We start from the raw sequence: 22,501 nt of genomic DNA on the forward strand, positions 1-22,501 counted from the left end.
GGAAACAGCTAATTTGTTATACATTCAGTAAAGGAGCTACAAAAACTGTAAAGTTAAAATCATTCATCATCAAGATTATTGAAGAGCTAAAAAAATTGGCTTAATAGTTGTAGCAACTTTATGTGATCCAGGAGGACCAAACCAAACAGCTGTTAACTCACTAATACAGGAATCATAGGAAGTATTTTACAGAAATGGGGAAGAATACAAATATTTCGGCTTTATTGTAAATAATAAAGAAATAGTTCCTTTATATGATACTCCCCATTTATTTAAAGGATTGAAGAACAATTTATTGAACAAAAACCTGCATTTTGAAATTAATGGCAAGGAAGGTAATGCTAAATGGGAAAATGTTGGACGATTTTATAATTAATGTGCTTTGGAACCCATACGCATTTGCCCTAAACTAACAGATAAACATGTGTTGAGAGGAAAACTAAAGAAAATGAAGGTAAAGAACTGCACGCAGGTATTCAATCATCGAGTTGGAAGTTTAATTGTGAAAGTTGAATGGAGTAAGTGATCTCATATTAATTTTATCTATTTATTTAGACATATTTTGCTTTACAATCTAAAGTAAACCTTGCCCGAGAAGCCGCAGATACGGGAAAGTTAGTTTTATTTTTGGATCAATTATTTGATTAATTAAATTCTCCAGCTAATTCATTCTAAAAAACAGCTCTCTGCAGTAAACCTTTGAAAGGTGGTGTTACTCAAACATCCCAGCACGAATTATTCTGAAAAAATTCTTTAAGCATTTTGAGAAAATGAAATTTTTCAATGAATGAAAAATTAAATTTGTTAGTGTACCTTCATTAAGAGGCTACATCACCGCGTCATCACTATTAATTCGAGACATACTAGCCGCACCGTCTTTCGAAAGTTCTGCGAACCTTTGGCAACAGTGCGTCGGCCGGCAGTACGTGAGACTATCAAAACGGAAGGCACAATATTGTGATAATTGATAATTAGAGTTCGGATCGGATTTAAAAGCATAAAGAAACGCAAAAAAAGCATTAAGATTTTATGAAAATATTTTATTATTTATTTATTATACAAAAAAGAATAAACGTAAGCATATAAATTTTAACAAACCTTTTTTTTACGAAAATTAGTATAAAACATCTTAGCTTAATAATTAGTAAGTACCTATCATAAATTTAATAATAATATACAGTGTGTTCCAACGAAAATTTGACCCCCCATAAAGTCAGAAACCAAGAGTTTTTTCAAAATAAAAAGAACTCGTCAATTTGTATTGGGCGCGGGACGAATTTTCATGCAAAATTCATGCCCTCAAATGTAACTCCCTACTGCCACGCATCAACCCCCAGTTTTTTTTTAAATAGCAAGTGTGGTCGAGTGGCATACCATCTGAAAGGTATTTTTTCCTCTACACAATACTTCTTTTTAATTTAGTAATACAGTATATTTTCAAAGCCTCTTCGTAAATTTGCAAATACCTTCGGTGTGAATAATGGGCATTCTGTCACAATTATTTGTCGCAACTCTGAAATATCTACAGGCGGAGTGGCGTATATTTTTGATATTAGGTGTCCCCACAAAAAAAAAATCTAAAGGCGAAAGATCCGGTGTCCTATCCACTCTATTGGATCCCTTCTGACAATCCAGCGCCCTGGAAAACGTTGATTCAAAAATATTGTCTTACGCGTATATGATAATGTGGGGATGCCTTGTCCTGTTAGAAAGTCATTTTATTGTTTAAAATATTATCATCAGATTCCAATGTGTTAGTGATCAGCGGATAAATACTATGTCTATTATCCTTTGGACACTTAAAGGTTCAGGCAGAATACTAAAATAAATTTAACACGTTCACGCCGCTACCAGATACATGGGTCTGGTATAAACTTTACGTTCAACCGGCACTGAAATTTGGAGATCTTGCGCTAGCGCCGACAACGATAAAATGGCTAATTATGAACTAAATATTATGATATAGGTACCTACGGAATCGTCATGATGTGCTTTATATTTTAGTTCTGTTTTAAGTTACCAGATGCCAGCACCTGGTAATTAGTATTATAGGTTATTAGTGTTATAGTAAACATTGTACAAGTCTGTTGTTTTTTTATTAAAATCCATAAAAATGTCGTCTAGAGGCGAAAAAATGGTTAAAATGGTGCTAAACAAGCACCAAAATGCTTGTATACAAACTGAAAGTGAATCTGATAGTGATCCATTTGAAAACTTGTCTGATGAAGATCCTGAATACATTCCTAGTGAAGATAGCTACAATTCTGATGGGGACGAATCCATATATTTGAACGAAGAAGTATCCAGTGATATAGAAACTGATAATTATGAATCGGAAAAAGAAATTGGTAAGAAGAAAAATGAATCTTATAATTTGATTCTCATTATCTTTATTTTTAGGTGATGCTGAGGAAGATCTATGGACTGACATTCAGGAAACAGATAAATTAGATTTTGATAAATATAATACAGATTCTAAAATAAATATTCAATGTGAAAATATGAGCCCGTTGGATATTTTTTGTCTATTTGTCACAGATGAAATTTTGTAATTAATTGTTCAATAAACCAATAGATATGCAGAACAAGAAATTGGTGTACATAGTATCAAACAAAAATCTAACAGTAAGTGGGTTCCGACTAATAAAGAAGAAATTAAAAAATTCTTTAGTATCGTGATCTGCATGGGATTCGTGAAGGTCCCTAATATTCGATTATATTGGTCCAAAAATGACCTTTATAATAATAAGTTTAATCTCCTCAGTTATGACTAGGGACAGATTTTTGTTAATTCTACGGTATCTACATTTTCAAAATACCGACGGTATACTAGAAAGCAACCATAAATTATACAAAATCAGACATGTTTTAGACTTACTTAATGACAGATTTATGAAAATCATGACTCCAGGACGGAATGTAGCCATAGACGAAAGTATGGTACCATGGCGTGGTCGTTTTAGTATGCGGCAATATATAAAAAACAAACGCCATAAATATGGCGTTAAATTATATAAACTATGTACCGTCAGTGGATATACATATAAAGTGATGATTTACTGTGGAAAAGAAAATATGATAAACAAAAGCCATTCTCAGAAAGTTGTGCTGACCTTAAGAATAGCTTGTTAGATGCCCGACGAACTTTATATGCTGATAACTTTTATTCGGGCATTCCTCTTGCAAAAGATCTATTAGATCGCCAAACTTTTTATTGTGGGACTCTTAGAAGCAATCGGAAAGGTATTCCAAAGGGAATAGTTCAAAAGAAACTAAAGAAAAATGAAATAATTGGCATCAAAAATAAGGACAATATAAAGGTAATCCATTGGCAAGACAAGAGATCGGTATTAATGTTATCCAGTAAACCTGAGCATACCCTAAATTTCTGCACTACGGGCAAGAAAAAGAGATCAAAACCAAGGGAGGAACCAGTGGAATATATTTTAAAACCGCAAGTTATCCAAGACTACAACAAAGCTAAAAAAGGTGTAGATTACAGTGACCAAATGGCAGCTTATTATTCTTCCTTACGACAAGGTCTTAAGTGGTATCGTAAGGTAGTCTTAGAACTAATCTTTGGTGCTAGAATAATCAACAGCTGGATTATCTATAATAAAACAAACATCGAAAAAAAGATACCAATGCTAACATTTCGTGAACAGTTAGCATTACAACTTTCAAATCAAAATGAATGTATTTCTGAAACCAACTTATCAAAACGAAAACATTGTCTGCAACGAGAAGAAGGTCCTGGTAGAAAACGTAGACGAAATTGCGTTGATTGTTACAAGAAGTTCAGACAGACTATGAAAAGTAAGGAAGCTGACAAGAAGGTGACCAAAGTAAACACTTTTTGTGAAAATTGCGAAAAGAAACCGGCTTTGTGCTTAACTTGTTTTAATGGTAGACATATCTAATTATTAATTACTATTTTAATTATTATATATTTTTGTACACTTTAATATTACTTCAAATAAAAATTGATCATTTTATTTATTTTTTAAAAGTAAAATATTTCAAATTGCCACATAAGTATCAGTATATTTTTTATTTACCGTAAATACTTTACCGGACATCGGAATCTGGTGCTATGTCTGCCAGAAATGGATTAGAGTGTTTACTATGAGATGGCAGTGTTAGATTCAAGGTAATTTCAAATACAAAGTCACAGAAATCATTTATTTATAGATATGTTTACCAGACCCATAGGTCTGGTATCGTCCGAACAGTAGACAGTGTTACCAGATACATGGATCTGGTAACGTCAATAAATGTTACTGACAAATTTAATGCCGTCGTGAACGTGTTAAAATAATATAAGACAAAATTGTTTCGTTACACTTTGTTTTAATATAAATAATAGTAAAAGTAACAATAATAACTTTGAATTTTTTGACTATGACTATGGGGTCAACCTAGTTGCTAGTTGAACAGTCAGGTTGCGTGTCAGTTTGAATGTTGTTAGTTCCATAAAAATATAACTGGCAAATTCCACAAAATTAATGTAGATACTTGCATCATGGTATTTTCAATATTTTGAAAAATTGGACGATTACTTTTCCTCTAAGAACATGTTTATTTTACTGTGTTAAACAGGGTACTCCAAATATCTGATTTCCTTTTGTTACGGCTAAACAGTGGCATACAAATACATGTTTGATGGCGAGAATACTTCGGTTTTTGTTTAGTGAATGCACAAGCAGTCGCAATATATCACCTAAATTAATAATGTATATATCTAAACAAATGAAGTATAAAGGAAATACTACCCTGGAAATTGCTCGCTCGATCCGAGCTCTACTACTTATAACGTTTATTATAAACGTATATATCAAATAGTTTAGCCGTAAGAAATGAACTACAGATTGATGCATAGTGGTGTATAGCAAATAAAAAATATAAGTTCGAAAATATTGTCGCCTATGAATATCTACCTACCGGAAAAAATTGGCGTTTGTACTTTTCTATTTTCTATTTCTGTACATAAATACAGATTTATTACCAAATTAATTTTCATGGGAAACCACCTTTTATTTACAACAGTAGATTGCTTATAATTACATTATTAAAATTTGTGGTGGCTCTAATTTCGATTTTCGAATCATTTTAGCACGGTTTTTACTAGAGTTTTTCTTGGAAGGTGTGACTTTATCTTTCGCTTGAGAAATTTTTCTGTTTTAAAAATATTTATATTTCTAGAATAACAAATCCTCCTAAAACTATACAGGGTGTTTCAAAAAGGTATGCCATAAATTAAATCAGGCATTCCGGAGACAAAAATAAATTGATTGAATCCAACTTACCTTAGTACAAAAGTGTATATAAAAAAAGTTCCAGCCCTTTAAAGATACAAAATAAAAATTGTTTTTTTACATTTTCTCCTAAACTACTTGACATATGTAATAAAAATGGACACGTTACTTTCTTGTTCTGAAAGCATTTTTCATACAAAAGAAACAACAAAATCTAAGCGCACAGAAAAATTTTAAGGGGGGGTGTGCAGCCATAAATCTCCCCAAACTTTTGAGTACGTTCAAATCATATGGATTTCGTGGCATCATGTGTTCAAATAAACACATTATTTTTAAAACTTATTTGCCTCTTATCATTTTTTCGAAAAACTAGTTTTTTCCTAGTTGGCCATAAAATTACAATTAGTTTCTACGAATACAATAATTACAAACAGTTCCATCAATAATAGTCAATAATTTGAAGCTATCATTTATTGTGTGACTAGGATTAATATTAAAACTTTTGATATTACAATGGCCTACACATTTCAGGAAATGGCAGATATGTATTTAACTTTGGGTAAGTTGGATCAGATTAAATTATGATTTCAATAAACTATCGGAAATATCGTAAGTGAATGTCAAGGAAATAGTGCAGCCGCAAGGCGTTATGCAGTAAAATACCTAAAATCGAAATGCACCCGATAGACGATTATTTATGAAAATTGATCGTCGTTTACGGGAAACGGGTACATTCCAACTGCAAGTTACTGGCAATAGTGGTCGTCCAATAATGGATGTAACTGATGAAGACATTTTAGAAATCATTGAAGAAGTCCCTGAAATAAGTACAAGGGTAATAGCTGCTCAACTAAATGTTCGTAACGTAAGGGTTTGGGGGCGTTTGAAGGATCAGGTGCTTAAACCCTATCATTTAACAACGGTTCAAGAGTTATTGGTTGAAGATTATCCTAAAAGGATTGGATTTTGCGATTAGTTGTTAATGGAAAACACTCGAAATGTTAATTTTATTAGAAATATTCTGTTTACCGACGAGGCTACCTGCCGTAGAAATGGAATAACAAACCATCATAACGAGCACATTTGGGCCGACGAAAATCCTCAGGCCAAAAAAACGACTCATCACCAAAGGACTTTCAAAGTTAATGTTTGGACAGGAATTGTGGATAACAATCTAATGGGCCCAATATTTCTTCCCAACAATTTTAATGGTGATAATTATTTGCAGTTCTTTACAAAAGATTTACAAGAGTATTTGGAAGAAGTGAATATTGCAATAAGGCAAAATATGTGGTTTCTACAAGATAGCGCTTCACCGCGTTACAGTAATGAAGTCCGAGAATACCTTTGCAGGCAGTATCCTGGTCGGTGGATTGGAAGAGGTCGTGACGCACCTATTTCTCGACCACCCAGAAGTCCAGATCTTAATCTCATGGACTTTTGCTTTTAGGGGTTTATAAAAGAGAAAGTGTATTCTGTAACAATAGAGGACGAACAACAATTGAGGGTTAGAATAATTGAAGCTGCAAATCAATTTCGTCAGAAAAATATGGTTTTTCAGCGCATTCGGTTTTCCTTATTAAAACGATACCAAATGTGTATTGAAGAAAATGGGGGTCATTTTGAACATTTATTGTAATATCATATTTAGAGATTGGGCTGCACACCCCCCTTAAAATTTTTCTATGCGCTTAGATTTTGTTGTTCCTTTTTAATGAAAAATGATTTCAGAACAAGAAAGTAACGTGTCCATTTTTGCCCAACAAAATGTCAAGTAGTTTAGAAGAAAATGGAAAAAAAAACAATTTTTACTTTGTATCTTCAAAGGGCTGTAACTTTTTTTGTGTACACTTTTGTACTAAGGTAAGTTGGATTCAACCAATTTATTTTTGTCCTCGGAAAGCGTGATTTAATTTATGAAATACTTTTTTGAAACACCCTGTATACTCGCATTAGAATTTGAAATATTTTTACTTAAAATATAACTATAAAACTCACAAATTAATAATAATCTATTTTTTCAAATAGTCCAACAATCTAGTTCTATTACACAAATATAATAAATTCATTTTAAACAAACACTACTTCACTATGAATCAACAATCACGAATTCCAATATCTTAGAAAATAATATCCATAATCCACATCCAAAATAATATTCCAATATCTGGCTGAACAAATATCGATACAGATAACAGAGCAGAATTGTGCTATCACTTACACAGAAAACAGACGCAGGTGTGCGCTGACTAATTCTCTATGTTGCCAACTCACTCAGTTAAGTTCGATTTCTTGTTATAGATCATCGATTTTAGGTGATTTTAGTAATTCCAATGTGACACAAAATCTAGGCATGGGATAAAAAAGTTTATTTGAAGAAAGTGTATTTTTTTGTTTTTCTTAATGGCGGTACGGACTCGTTTTTGTAATATTTTATTTAGTTATAGAGTAATTTCCACAAACTAACATATTTCTCAAATTGGGCTCCGTACCGCCATTCTTTACTATATCACGTATATGTGTGCCAAATATCTCGACAAAATATTCAGAATTAAAGCTGTAATCTTGGAACGCGTTTTCTGTCTTGATGACGCGCTGATGTAGCCTCTTAACAAATTTAGTATCCACCATTCGTGACTTATTATATTTCAAATCAAAATTAATAAAGAAGGACTCTAACTTTTTTAATTAAGGGTACTTCCTCAAGATGCCTTAGAACTTGGACTCATGAGGGAGTATAGAATTACACATAATTCAACAAACGTGCCCAATGCTGTAACCAGATTCAAGGCGTTGTTAGTTAATAATTTTATGTCTTATTATTCACCATATACCAGTTTTGAACAAGATCTTAGTGAGGGAGCTTTAGATATTTTAAGAATTTTCTTAACAGGTGAAGTATTACCAAATTGCAGACATAGGGAACCCGAAGTTAACATTTTAATTCGACTAACACTTGCTAATAAGCAGAGAACTCAGGTTGAAAGCTAATATATTGTATAGAGTAAATGAAGGTGACTATGATTTTATTGAAGCAAGATATAATACGTCTAGTTTAACAGTTTCTTGATATTTTTGAACTTATATTGTATCTGAATCATTAGCAACATTGCATACCATATGCAACCATTACGCAAATTGTTATGTAAAGAACTTATGAGCTATTTAAATTATACACCTTTTAATTTCAGGAATCGTGGTTTGAACATATGCAAATTCATTATTAGAAATATTAGACTTGCTTTATAAATTCAACAGCAACTGGCAAAGATGAACGATGAAGAAATTTTACCTGACGCCCACTTACCTACTCCAGACATCGCCGGAATATTTGGAATTCATTTGAATGATGCTAGAGTTATGGAAGATGACCATTATTCGTCTGATGAAGCAACAGCACTATCAAAAAAATGTAAACTAAATCGTGTACATCCTACAAAATCATCTGATCCAAAATGGAAAAAAGGTCAGGTAACTTACACAAACACTCCTGTATCCAACGAGATTTTAGATAGAGAACAAATTCAACAAAAATTATTGGAAAAGACGTCACTTGAAATATTTTTTATGTTTTTTGATAATTAAGTTTTAGATTTAATTGCCAATTTTTCTTTAGAATATGCGCGAGCTAATATTCGTCAAGATTTTCATTTTGATAGAACTATCGTACGGCCGTAGCGTCCTCCATGTTATTCGAAGTCTCCTGGCGCTCTACGGCCACCGTTCTGGAGGAGGATCTTAAATTCTTCGATTCCATCCTCGTGTTCGTGGAGTTTAACGGGACTCAGGCTTCTACGTGTGATAAGTTTTGCCGGGCCTCTGTGGTCGACGAGGGGACACAGGCAACCAGAATACTTTACCAGTTCGACTTTTCTTACAATGACTTTAAATGTATACAGTGTAGTCCGTTTAGTACGACTTCGCATATAACAACTAACCGCTTTTAGCGACGTAAATAAGGCATAATGTTTGGTTTTAATCTAAGCCAACATGAAAAGACATGCGTTTATTACGACTCCGCTTATAACGACCGACCGCTTTTAACGACGGAATTTTAAACAATATTGTCCGGTTACAACGACAACCCATTAAAAAAATCGTAGATAAGAAGCTGTCTTCGCCCCGCGCACCTTCTTTACCACAACGTCGCTGACTGGAATGCGACTGTTTATTATTCGACAGTAATTCGCAGACGATTATTAGTGATTACGCATACCAAAATGGCTTCTAGAAAACGAAAATGTTTCTCCATTGAAGAAAAAAGTATAATAATACAACGTTTAGAAGCTGGCGAGTCAAATATAACGATTGCAAAGGAATTCGGTGTAAATCATTCCACAATATCGACAATTAAGAAAAATAAACACAAGATAGAATCTTTATTCAATGCGAATGTTTTAAAACCGAAACGTGTGAGGGTGTCGTCTCAAAAACAAGTTGACTGTGCACTTTTAGAATGGTTTAAACTGCAACGTAATCGAGGAATACCTGTAAATGGGCCTATGCTTCAACAAAAGGCAAATTTTTTTGCTAAAGAGCTAAACATTTTTAATTTTGATTGTTCGGCAAGTTGGATTAACCGTTTCAAGAATAGACACAATATTGTCGGCGGAAAAATTACTGGAGAGTCTTTGTCAGTTGAGCAGAACGATGTGAACAAATGGCTAACCAAAGTTTGGCCTAAGTTGCGCGAAAAATTTAGTGACGACGAAATATTTAATGCAGATGAAACTGGATTATTCTATAAACTAACGCCAGATAAAACATTAAAATTTAGAGGGGAAAAATGCTCGGGAGGAAAACTTTCGAAAGACAGAATAACTGTGATATTTGCAGCTAACATGAGTGGTACGATAAAAAAGAAGTTGTTAATTATCGGCAAATCAAAGAACCCAAGATGTTTTAAAAATGTACAATCTCTGCCGGTATATTATGAGAGCAATCGCAAGGCCTGGATGACATCTGATATCTTTATCAAATGGGTACGCGATTGGGACCGTGAACTGACTAAAAATAAGAAAAAAATCCTGCTTCTGGTTGACAATTGTCCAGCTCATCCCTCAGTCAGTGACTTGAAAAGCATAACTCTTACTTTCCTGCCTCCTAACACAACATCTGTGTTGCAACCTATGGACCAAGGAATAATTCGAGCATTAAAATCAAACTTTCGTAAAAATCTGGTTCTAAAAATTGTCGTCAGTCTTGATGCAAATGAAGACACGAGTGCCAAGTTTCCGAAGATCACAATACTGGATGCCATTCTAATGATTTATGATGCCTGGAACAAGCTTACGACAGCGACGATTTCCAACTGTTATAAACATGCTGGATTTGTTCGAGATAGTCCCAGTGTCCCAGTGGCTGCCGACAACGACGATGATGATCAGGTTCCGCTGTCTCTCTGGGCGAGAGCTCTGAATAAAAGACTACCTATAGCAAATGAAGAACTTGAACAATATTCTGCTGTTGATGATGATCTCGCAACGTGTGAGGAGCCTACTGACGAAAATATTCCACAAAATATTATCGTCAACAGCCAAGATAGCGACGATAATACAGATGACTGCCTGGAAGAAAATTGTACGTTTCCGAGTGTAAATGAAGCTCTCAAAGCTGCAGAAGTGTTGAATGTGTTTGTGCATTCTAATTTTAATGACGACAATATGAAAAGTCTTATGTCTCGTTTGCATAATGCAGTTCGTACTTGTTTTTATAAAAATCAAAAACAGTCAAGGATTACAGACTTTTTCCACTAGGTATTTCACTTTTAGTTATACATATTTATAAATGTACGTATTATATGTGTATAGATATGTAGGTACATACATATGTATTTGGCAAAGTTTATGTGAAACTATTTTTTCATTTCTTTTCATTCCTATTAGAAATAAATATTTTGATATGAATGTCTTTTTTTCTGTAATGTATCATGTAAACATTAATATGTAAATATTATGTCGTAAAAAACAAAAATCAAAATTGCCATCTCTTTATAACGACTTCCGGTTAGTACGACGCAATGACACAGGTCCCTTGGCCGTCGTTATAACCGGATTCTACTGTATGTTAGTATCCTGGGCACGGTATCGGTCTCGAATTCCACAGAGATGCCGGCCTTCTCGCCTCGTTGTGTAGCCACGTTCCCTCTCCTCGAGAGAGGCACACGAATGCCAACAGTGTCGACTCTGCTACTGCCCTTCGCTTCGTGTCACTATCTTTCGTAAACAGTATTTTTGATCCTGTAAGGACTTTAAGGACCTTAAGGCTTTTATTTGCTCTTTATCGTCACTGGCCCTAAAGAACGCTTTTTCAGTTCGACACATTCTAAAATGGTTCTACAGACCACTGTCTTTTCTATTTCAAAGGCCGTATCTTACTGGCAGGGAGCGTTCTTAGTCAACACGCCGGTTCTTGTGCTTCTAATGTTCTTTCTTCAAAGTTGATGAAGTCTTCTTTTGTTCGACGTCTTCGACGACAATAGGTTACTTGATTAATAATAAAACTCAAAGTAGTAGTGGTAGTGCCACCAAGCCAACAAGGTATAGCGGGGCTAGTAGTGTAAGACGACTAGATCCCGATCGGAAGGTGTGCTGCTCTTTTATACACTTTGTGTTTGAGAATTCGCAGCAATCTTACGCCGGGAGACCAATGACAAAGCAGTTAATAACGAGCTTTGTGATTGGCGTGCCAAAGTGACAATCTGTGTCGTGACTGGTCACTTTGGACAGAACAAATCTTTTAAAGTTTCTATGTGTTATAATTTTGACTGGATATCACACTTTACCACAAATGCCTTTGTACTGATCAAATGACGAAGACATGATATTGTAAAAAAATGTATCAGTCGAAATAGACTCCAGCAAATAAAAAGAAATGTTCATTTATCAGATAATAGTAATTTAGACAAAGCAGACAAATTTAGTAAAGTGCGTCTATTTTTTAGATGTTATGAATATAAAAAATTTACAGTTTGGAATATTTTCAGAAAGTCTATCTATTGATGAACAAATGATACCATATTTCGGTAAATATTTATGTAAAATGTTTATAAAGGGTAAACCAGTGCAATTCGGTTTCAAAATATGGTGTCTTTGTTCTTCAGATGGGTATTTATGTTATTCATTGCCATATGCGGGTGCAGAAAAGAAAAAAGAAAATACAAGCCTTGGGTTAGGTTGTAGAGTAGTAACTGATTTGCTATCAGTAGTAAAAAATCCTATAAATAATTTTTTTTTGATAATTTTTTTTCGTGATTTGTTCTGGTCTTGTTCATTTACTTGAAAAGTAAAGGATTTTTTGCTACTGGCACCTTGCGTAATAACAGGAAAAAATTATTATTTTATATTATTTTTCATCATTATGATAACTGATGCTTTTTGTTAAAACGGTTACTTAATGGAATCTATTAAAGTTACTTAAAATTAAACGCGAAAATAAAAATAATAATAAAAATTCCACTATATTACTAAAAAAATCTACAATTATTGTTTAACCACTAAAGGTGCATCGTCAAGATTATGACAAAAAATTTACAGATGATTATATACCTGATTTTTATTAATCGTTATTTGAACCAATCATATTATGATACTTATGTACATTTTGATTGGGTAAAAAGTTGTAAAAATATTGTCAATGTTTTTTCATAATCCTAACGATCTCGCTTCAATTGTATAACAAATATAGATTGTTTTAAAAATATAATGGAAATTTTTGCGTTATTTATAAAATATTTCATTTTCCAGATCCAGAGTCTCCTCCTTGGACTGCTGGTGCACATTTCACGCGAGAGGAGCTATCAATACTAGACGATATTGATCTAAATGATCCTGAATCGTTACTAAAAATTTTACCATATAACTCTGATATTTTTCCGCACAACAACGTTCCTGATTACTCACAGATACTGGAAAATCATGACGTCCCTCACAATGAAGCTAATTATCGTTTAATAAATTCCTCACCATTGTCGGTAATAAAACAAACTCCAATTAGTGCACATATCCCACAATACTCGCAATCACCAAATAAAGACTGCTTAATGAGGAACAAACTACATGCTCCAAAACACCTGAAAATTGTGACACTACTCCAATGCCATCACCCTATGTTTCATTTTCATCTTCACCTGTTAATGTCGATTTATTATATAATAATAGTCCTGTGGCATCCACTTCGGTATCCAACTTTGATGACACAGACTCAGCAGTTAGCACTCCTACCTTAAGACGTCGTAAGCGATCATCAATGGGCAAAAGAGATAAAGGCAGGTTAAGAGAGCGTTTTGAGAAACAATGGAAGGATGAACAACGAAAATATAAGGTTAACAGAGGTCTTGAATACGTTAATCGAAAAGAGAAAGTACATAGTACAAAAACGATGAAATCACCTTGTGCTCAAACTTGTCGCAAATGCAGCCAAAAAATTTCAGAAGAAGCTCGAGAAAGAATTTTTACAATGTTCTGGAATATTAGTAACCATTCAAGGCAGTGGGCCTTTTTAACCAAATATGCTAAAAGGGTACCAAAGAAGAGATTGACTGTGGACCGAGAGAATTCAAAAAGAATTTATACTATCTACTATTACCTACCAAGCGGTGAAGACGAAAGCACTGCAATTGTTAAAATACCAGTCCGCAAAACAATGTTTTTGAGAACTCTCTCGATAAGTTTTAATTTTGTTTACACCGCATTAGAAAAAATAGAAAAAGGAGAAGGATTTGTTGAAATTGATCAACGTGGAAGGCATAGCAGTCATCCAAAAATAATTACAGATGATATGGAACGCAGTGTGATTGATCATGTTGGGGTTTTTGCTCCTATTGAATCCCACTACGTCAGCAAAGAGTCAAATAAAAAGTATCTTGACGCTTCTCTATCTTTTCCAAAAATGTTCAAACTATACAAAGAATGGTATGATCCTAATGTCTATCCTTCTAAAGTTAATAACGAAGACAATATCGAGACATTGTTAACAAAAACTTAAATATTGGTTTTCATAAACCAAAAAAGGATGTTTGCGAAGAATGCTCGATCATCACCTGATAGAGAAAGATAAAGCTAGAAAATTAAAAGCTAAAGATAAAGAATCAGCGGAGCAGGATGGACACACCTTTTCAGCAGCTTATGATCTCCAGAAATGCTTAACCGTGCATCATGGAAACGTAAGTACCTTTTACTACAAGAGAAAACTTACTTTATACAACTTTACTGTATTTGATCTGGCATCACGACAGGGTCACTGCTTCTGATCGCACCAGCAAACAGCGAAAAGAGGAGCGAATGAGATTGCTAGCTGTATATATAAATTGGTAGAAGACACAGTAGGTGCAGGTATCAAAGATTATCGATTCTGGTCCGATAACTGTGGAGGTCAGAACAGGAACAGGATCGATTTCTTAATGTACATGATAGCTTGCTCTAAGTTTAACATCGACATCGACATCAGGCATCGCTTTTTGATAGTTGGTCATACTCAAAATGAAGGTGACAGTATGCCTGCGTTAATAGAAAGACATACTAAGAACAAAATATTATATACTCCTGACCAATGGTACATGGCTTTCAGATTTGCTAAAACAGATGATAAGCCGTACAAAGTCACAGAGATATCACAAGATTTAAATAAAAACTTTAAAGCAGAACTGAAAGGAATTAATAACTGGGCAACTACAAGCGATGGATCTAAAATGCAATGGAATAAAGTATGTCAAATAAAAATTGAAGCTGCAAATCCTTTTAAGATTTTATTTAAAACAAGTTATCAAGATAATACTTACAAATGGATAGATTGCGTGAACAACACTAAAGCTACACGAAGAAGAAAATAGTTTACTTTTGATGTTAACCCATTATTACCTAGCGTGCCATACATGATACAGAAAATTTTACGGTATTTAAAAATTTATTTTAGATTCTCTGAAAGGTTTAGATGTTTACAACCACCATTACACATTAGTATTTTATGTTACCAAACTGATGGTGTACACTTATTTCATATTTTGTGAAAGGTGTATGTACAGATTAATAACCTAAAAAGTGTTAAAAAAATTGTAAGAATAAATATGGCCAGTTCTCGACCGTAAGTAAATAATTTCTATATTTTTCAATACTAACGTTTTATTTTCATTATGAGTACCAAATGAGGTATAAAGAATGGTATGATAACTGCAGTTTAGTTCAATTATATTTTGTAATTATTTTATAAGCCTTTGTTTATTAGCGTACCATATATGACACACTAGGCTAAACGGGTCTGTCTTTTTTTTTTAGTTTGACTCTTAAAGAACTTACGGACATCATTGAATCTGACGAATGGTGGAAAGACGATGATGTTTCTAAAATATATATAGCCCCACCGGACGAACACAATGTGTCAGATGAAGATTCAGCTGATGAAGACTATGGAGGTTTGTTAGACAATTTGTCAAGTCATCAGTTACAAGCACAAGCCGAAGCTGTTTCCGTAAGCGGTAGAAGGATAAGTTATAAACAGCATGAAGAAAATTTACCAACTACTTCTCACACTAAACAGAATAAAGAAAATAAAATATATAATTGGGCAAAAGATACAGATTTGGCATGTACCCTGAGAAACAACAATTTTTCAGAACAGAATTATACACGATATCGAGATAAGACTGCTGTTGATATTTTTGAACAATTTTTTGATGATGAAGTTATAGAATATTTAGTGAACGAAAGTAATAAATATGCGTTATTCATAAATTGTCCGAATCCGAAGATTACCTTGGGCGAAATGAGATGTTTTCTTGGTATACTCATTGTTTCTGGATATTGTGATCTTCCTTCTAGAAGAATGTTTTTGGATTCAGGTGAGGATGTAAGAAACAATATGGTCTATCAAGCTATGAGACGTGACCGTTTTGATCAAATTATGAGATTCTTGTACTGCAGTGACAATACAAACCTACATAAAGATGACAAAATGTGTAAACTTAGACCTTTGATGAATTTATTAAAAGACAAATTTATGAAATATTTTGTACCCGAAAGAGAAATTGACTATAATGAGTCAATGATTGAATATTTTGGTCGCCACGGATGCAAACAATATATCCGTGGCAAACCAATACGTTTTGGGTAGAGTTTGGTCTCTCAACACTAAAAAAGGATATTTGATCAATTTTGAAGTGTACCAAGGATCCACTTCAAATGCCAATGCGGATGATCAAAAACGGTATGGTAAAGCAACAGCACCTCTCATATCACTTATAAATGATCTAGATATTGAAGTCAGAGAGCTACCGTTTAGATTTTATTTCGATAATTTGTTTACTTCTATGAATTTGCTTGCATACATGACAGAACATAATTACGGTGGAACTGGAACAATTAGAGAAAATCGCGTTCCTAAGACTTGCCCTTTGAAATCGGCAAAAGAAATAAAGAAGAAGATAGATAGGGGAACATACGACTACAGCGTATCAAAAAATGACTCGATTGCCATTGTACGATAGAAAGACAATTCCGTTGTCACTGTGGCATCTAATGTTCATGGGGTATTTCCTCTAACCTCAGCTAATAGATATTGTGCTTCTCAAAAGAAAAAAATAGCAATTCCACGACCTGACGCTATAACCCAATATAACAACTACATGGGAGGCACTGATCAGATGGATGCTAATGTCAATGTATATCGGATTGGAATTAGAGGGAAAAAATGGTGGTTTTCCATCTTCACATGGTTATTGGATGTCAGCATTCAGAACGCGTGGTTTTTAGCCAGAAGTACTGGGAAAAAAATTTGCCAACTTCAGTTTAGAAGGGAAATAGTTCAATGCTACTTATCAAAATACAAAAATCCACCTAAAGGAGCCGGTCGTCCTTCAACATCTGCTGGGATCTCTAGAGTTCACGAAAATATTCAGTTTGATCGTTTTGATCATTACATTGAATACGTGCCTAATTCCAAACGAAGACGTTGTGCAGGGACTAATCATGTAGGCAGTGCCGTACGAACCCAGTGCCAAAAATGTGATATTGGGTTATGCATTACTTGTTTTGCTTCCTTTCATAGAAAAAAATAGTTTATACTTATTTGTCTATTGTTTAAAAGTTTAGTTTTCTTACGTTTAATTTTCATTTTTAATAAATTTTCTCTGACCGTCACCTCTAAATATCACACACAATCAAAGGGAGGAATGCGCGCGCGTACACACGTGCAACCTGCAGCTAAACAATGATTCATTAACACTGACTGTAATGTGAATTAGTGGAGTGTTGACGCCCTTCTAGTGTGGTCAATTCGGTAATTAATAAGTCAATTGGACCGCGTTATGTAATAACGGATTAACCGCCAAAAATTCAAAATCGAGATAATAGTGCCATCTTGCAGCTAGGGTGCAAATCTATGTATAAAAATAGGTTTGGTGAAAAAAAAATTCAAAAGAAGCGGTTTTTGAACGCCTGTATTAAGCGACATTTTTTATTTTATTAAAAAAAATCACACAATAGGATTTGTAATATCGAATTAAACGCCAAGTTGATTTTACAGAATTAAAAACCCTTACAACAAAAATTGTAATATCAAATCAAGCGCCAATAATGGTATATAATCCATTGTCATAAACAAAAATCCGCATCTTTTAAATGTAATAACGAATCAAGCGCCATGAACAGTCGGTTAGTTCTTTATTACAAAACACAACATATTGTCTAACGTTCAAGATATGGAATTAAAAGACATTCTTTGTCAGGTAATTCGTTATTTTAAAACAAAATGCGCGCTCTGTTGAATCATTGTATTATTGTACCTCAGTCGTTAACCAACAAGTGATTAGAGTGTTGTCATTTCTTATCAGGTTACACGACGTGCATAATAAAATAATTAGCTTAGATCTACTTTTTTAATCTATCAAAATGAATAATCCAAGCCTTATGAATAAAAGTTCTAGAAGTTACAAACTTATATGTACAGCTTTAGAAAAAAGTGCGGTCTCTTTTTCCTTGGAAAAGAATGAAAATTTATTAGCGGAGCCGGAGGTACGTATTATATATAATTACATTTAAGTACAGTGAGTCCATTTAAACTACCTTTTAAAGCGTTTTAAACTTTTAAACTTTCATCATCATCATCATCCTTCAACCCCGATCTATCCACTGCTGGATGTAGGTCTCCCTCAATCTTCTCCATGTATTTCTGTTTTGTGGTGTTTGCATCCAATTTTTGTCGATCCGTTTTATGTCATCAGACCATCTTGTTGGCGGACGACCTCTACTTCCATATGCTTCGCATGTTGGTCTCCAATGTACGATTCGCTGTATCCGTCTGTTATCCGACATTCTAGCTACGTGCCCCGTCCAGTTCCACTTAAGGGTCATAATTATTTCTATGGCATTTTGTACTCTTGCTCTCCGTCTTATTTCCTTGTTCGTAATCCGATCCCTACGAGAAATGCCTAACATCGAGAGTTCCATGACTCTTTGTGTAACACAAATTTTATTACTACTTTTATAGGTTACTGTTAGAATTTCTGCACTATATCAACCACATGTAAGTACTGGCAAGACGCACTGATTTTAGGCTTTTATTTTGAGACACACAATATGCAGTTCTGACTTAAGGACATATCTCAGTTTGCCGAACGCCACACAACTGAGTCATATGCGGCGGCTTATTTCGCACGTTTGATTATCTCTTCCTATGCGTATCTCATGCCCCAAGTACTTATAAGAAGTGTTTTTTTTTTCGATATGAATGTCATTTACTGAAATCTTTTCGCTTAACACAAGATTTCTCATGACTTGTGTTTTAAACTACTATAACTTTACTTAACTAGGTACTTTTTTAGGTGCAAAAAGCATACGAGGCAAGTGAGTTTCTAATGAACGCATCAATAAACTCGACATTAAATAATGAAAGTACCTGCCCTAATGAAGTCAGTTCTATAGGAGAGGAGAAATTACCTGAGGACTCAGTATTATTGGATATATCCTATTCTAATGTGAGTATTCCCTGCACTAGCCTATATGTCTCAAACCATTCAACGAGTCCGCATTCTTTTGATTTATTGCATGGAAATAGAAGTTTGAGTGTTGATATGGAAAACAACACAAACGTTACTAGATCCGAGCAAGTTACAGCCGAAAATTTTCAGCTAAACTTCCAACAAAACGTAAAAAGTAGTACACAACAAGTGCAAGAAACAAACGAGGAAGCCTTTGGCTTAGAAAACGACAATCATTTAACAACACACGCAAATAATGAAGAATCCTCCGAAGAATCTAATGGAGGTCATACAGAAGCTGCTAGAGAGCAAGGAAATGAAAATAAAGAAAATATATTAGAAACAGAAATCATGGAGACATATAAACAAGGAAGACCAAGAAAAAGCCGCAAGAGACGAAAAGAAAATCAATCCCGGCAATCTCGAAAAGTTTTATGCGAAACCAATAAGCCGTATGTAAGTCAAAAGGGCAAATCGGTAGAAGCTAGACAGTTTAGAGATTATCGCTGCAAAGATAAATGTTACGACAAAATAAGTTTGGAAGAAAGGCAACAAGAATTCAACAAATTTTGGGCACTTAATAACTATCAAGCTAAATGCCTCTATATATCTTCTTCCGTCTTTGTTGTGCCTATAAAAAGAAAAAGAGCTAAACTAACATCTAAAAGAACCCACACAAGGATATACCACCTAGCTGGTACAGAAGTATGCTCAAAAATGTATATTCAAACTTTGAGAATATCCTCGGCAAGAGTAGACCGGTACTTAAAAGTTAGTTCCACAAATGTCATTAAAGATCGCAGAGGAGAAAAGACAGCTATCCATCGAAAAATGCCTGAAGATCGTAGACAAAGAATTATTGACCACATAAGCAAATTTCCAAATTATAAGTCACATTATTGTAGAAATCAAAGTGCACGCCTTTTTTTTAAATAGTGATGTAACATTAGACAAAATGTTTAACTTGTATAAAGAAGAACATCAGGATAGTGTTTCTTTTTCTTCCTATAAACGCATATTTTATGACAATTTTAATTTGCAAAGAAAACGACTGAAAAAGGACACATGCAATAAATGCGATAATTTTGCAGTTAAAATTCAAAGTTCTACATCTGAGCAAGAGAAAAAACAGTTTGAGAGACTGAGAGATACTCATCAAGATGAAGCAAAAGCGGCTAGAAATCTCATGAATTCAGATCTCCAAAAAGCTAAAAATGAAGAAAATGTGGAGGTACTGACTATTGATTTGGAAAAAACCCTACCACTACCCCGCATTCCAACGAACATTGTATTTTACAAAAGGCAGGTGTGGCTTTATAACTGCGGTATACATTCAGGAAAAACTGGGCGAGGATATTGCTATGTCTGGGTCGAAGGCACAGCAGGAAAAGGAGCACAGGAAGTAGGTTTAGTTTTACTAAAATATTTGTAAGAGAACTTAACACCTCAAATAACTGAATTGATATTATGGTCTGACAGTTGCGGAGGACAAAACCGCAATATTAAAATTGTGATGCTCTTAAAATCTGTGCTTGAGCTTATACCTTCTTTAAAAAAAATAACGATGCGCTTTCTATAATCAGGACACAGTTTTATGCCCAATCCGAATTTGGGGACATAGAATCAGCACTAAAGTTCCAAAATCGGTTGTACACTCCAGACGATTATATAAACGTTATGAAAAGTTGCCGAAAACGAAAGAAATTAACGGTTAGTACAAACATACAAGTCTATTACGCCTATGATTTTATACAATAAGCTAGAAATCAGTTTTACGCATCTCCATAATACAAGTCATTTGATCAACTGTCATAATGAGCAGTGGGGAATCTGGACCATCAAGAGATAGGCCCCTCACCCCTACCATAGGGAGGGAATGCAACTGTAATGATCTAAGATCCAATCCTATTATAATACAGAATTTCCCGTATGATAGAATCACAAGAATGCCCAATCCAGAAGAGCAAAAAGAATACGACAATAAATTTAAAAATACTGTGGAAGTATCCCATGTAGACTCCTGTTGCTGCAATCCTAAAAATTAACGGTTCAAATGGTACAAAAAGAAGAGTTTAAAGGAGTTGGGAATATTTTAAAAAATATCGTAAATAGAAAGGAAGATATAAATGGGAACTCGATTAACTGGCTTCAAACTAAAGAAATACTGCTCTCCAAAGAAAATCCTTTTAAAATATATGTTAGCAAAAATCACGGCGGAAATTTTCAAGAAGTAGACATAAGTAAACGAGTCAAAAGACATGCAACAAGAACTACACAATTTTCGTATTCCTCCAAACTTCAAATTTTGTGGCCTAATGAAAACCTGTCTCTATCCCAAAACTTAATGACATCATGTCATTATTGGAACTTATCCCATTGGATGCTAAACAAATCTATGAAAATATCGTAGGGAACGAAGACATTCAAGATGACATTAACGGCTTTAATGGATCATTGGATTTCGATATTGAAGACTTATCTTAGTGAAGTGTTTTTGGTGTATTTTCTATGTAAACGATGTAACTTTTTATATGTATTAACGTAAAAAAATTAATAAAACATTATTATACCAAGCATTTCTTATTTTGAAATATCAGATTAAGCGCCAAATATGTCTTTTAATCCGATATTCGGATCTTAACTCATGCATATCTTAAAAAATCATTAACGAATTAAGCGACATTTGATCGAATAACTTTTAAAATATAAACTATTTTTAAAAAATTTTAAAAATATGTGAAAGTCTATTTATATTTGCATTAATCTATAAAATATGAAATATGTATTTTAGAAATAGCACCAAAAACAAAATTAAAATCTTTAAACTCATTTATCTCAAAACTACATTTTGGCGCTTAATCCGCTATTACATAATGCGGTCCAATTATTGTTCGATCCTAATTTGTAGAAAACATTCTTCGTTATCAATATTAATTTCCCTGCACTCAATATTCTTTTCCCTCGTTGGAAGATACTATTTATTATGTCATAAAACCTTTTGTTTAACCTTGAGTGGACTCCCCTTCGTTTAAAAACATGTTTTTTATTTTCACGCGGTAAAGAGTAGTTTTGGAACGAAAATAAGGCCCGACGCGACCCCAGTTAGCTAAAAGACATCGAGCCAGCCACTCCAGCCGATGAAAAATACATTTTACGAATTTTACGTTCGCTTAGTGCTATTGGGTGCTGATACAAGTTGTTTTCGCAACTAAATAAAGAAATTTCAAATCGTCATTTTTATTGTGAATTTCCTACAGCCGATCCAATCGCCAAAAAG

At 34.0% G+C, this 22,501-nt stretch overlaps 1 protein-coding gene across 1 annotated transcript; it reads left to right on the forward strand.

Moving 5' to 3' along the window:
• Positions 1–3,353: 3,353 nt before the first annotated feature.
• On the forward strand, positions 3,354–3,920 carry LOC140450631 (uncharacterized). Its single transcript, XM_072544292.1, has one exon. The coding sequence runs from the start codon at positions 3,354–3,356 to the stop codon at positions 3,918–3,920; it is 567 nt and encodes a 188-aa protein (XP_072400393.1).
• Positions 3,921–22,501: the final 18,581 nt, after the last annotated feature.

This window comes from Diabrotica undecimpunctata, chromosome 9 (assembly GCF_040954645.1).
Source record: "Diabrotica undecimpunctata isolate CICGRU chromosome 9, icDiaUnde3, whole genome shotgun sequence".
NCBI classification, from domain to species: domain Eukaryota; kingdom Metazoa; phylum Arthropoda; class Insecta; order Coleoptera; family Chrysomelidae; genus Diabrotica; species Diabrotica undecimpunctata.

What these genes read in the sequence shown, in the direction of transcription:
- LOC140450631 (XM_072544292.1), top strand. Translation starts at nt 3,354, where the DNA reads ATGTTATCCAGTAAACCTGAGCATACCCTAAATTTCTGCACTACGGGC.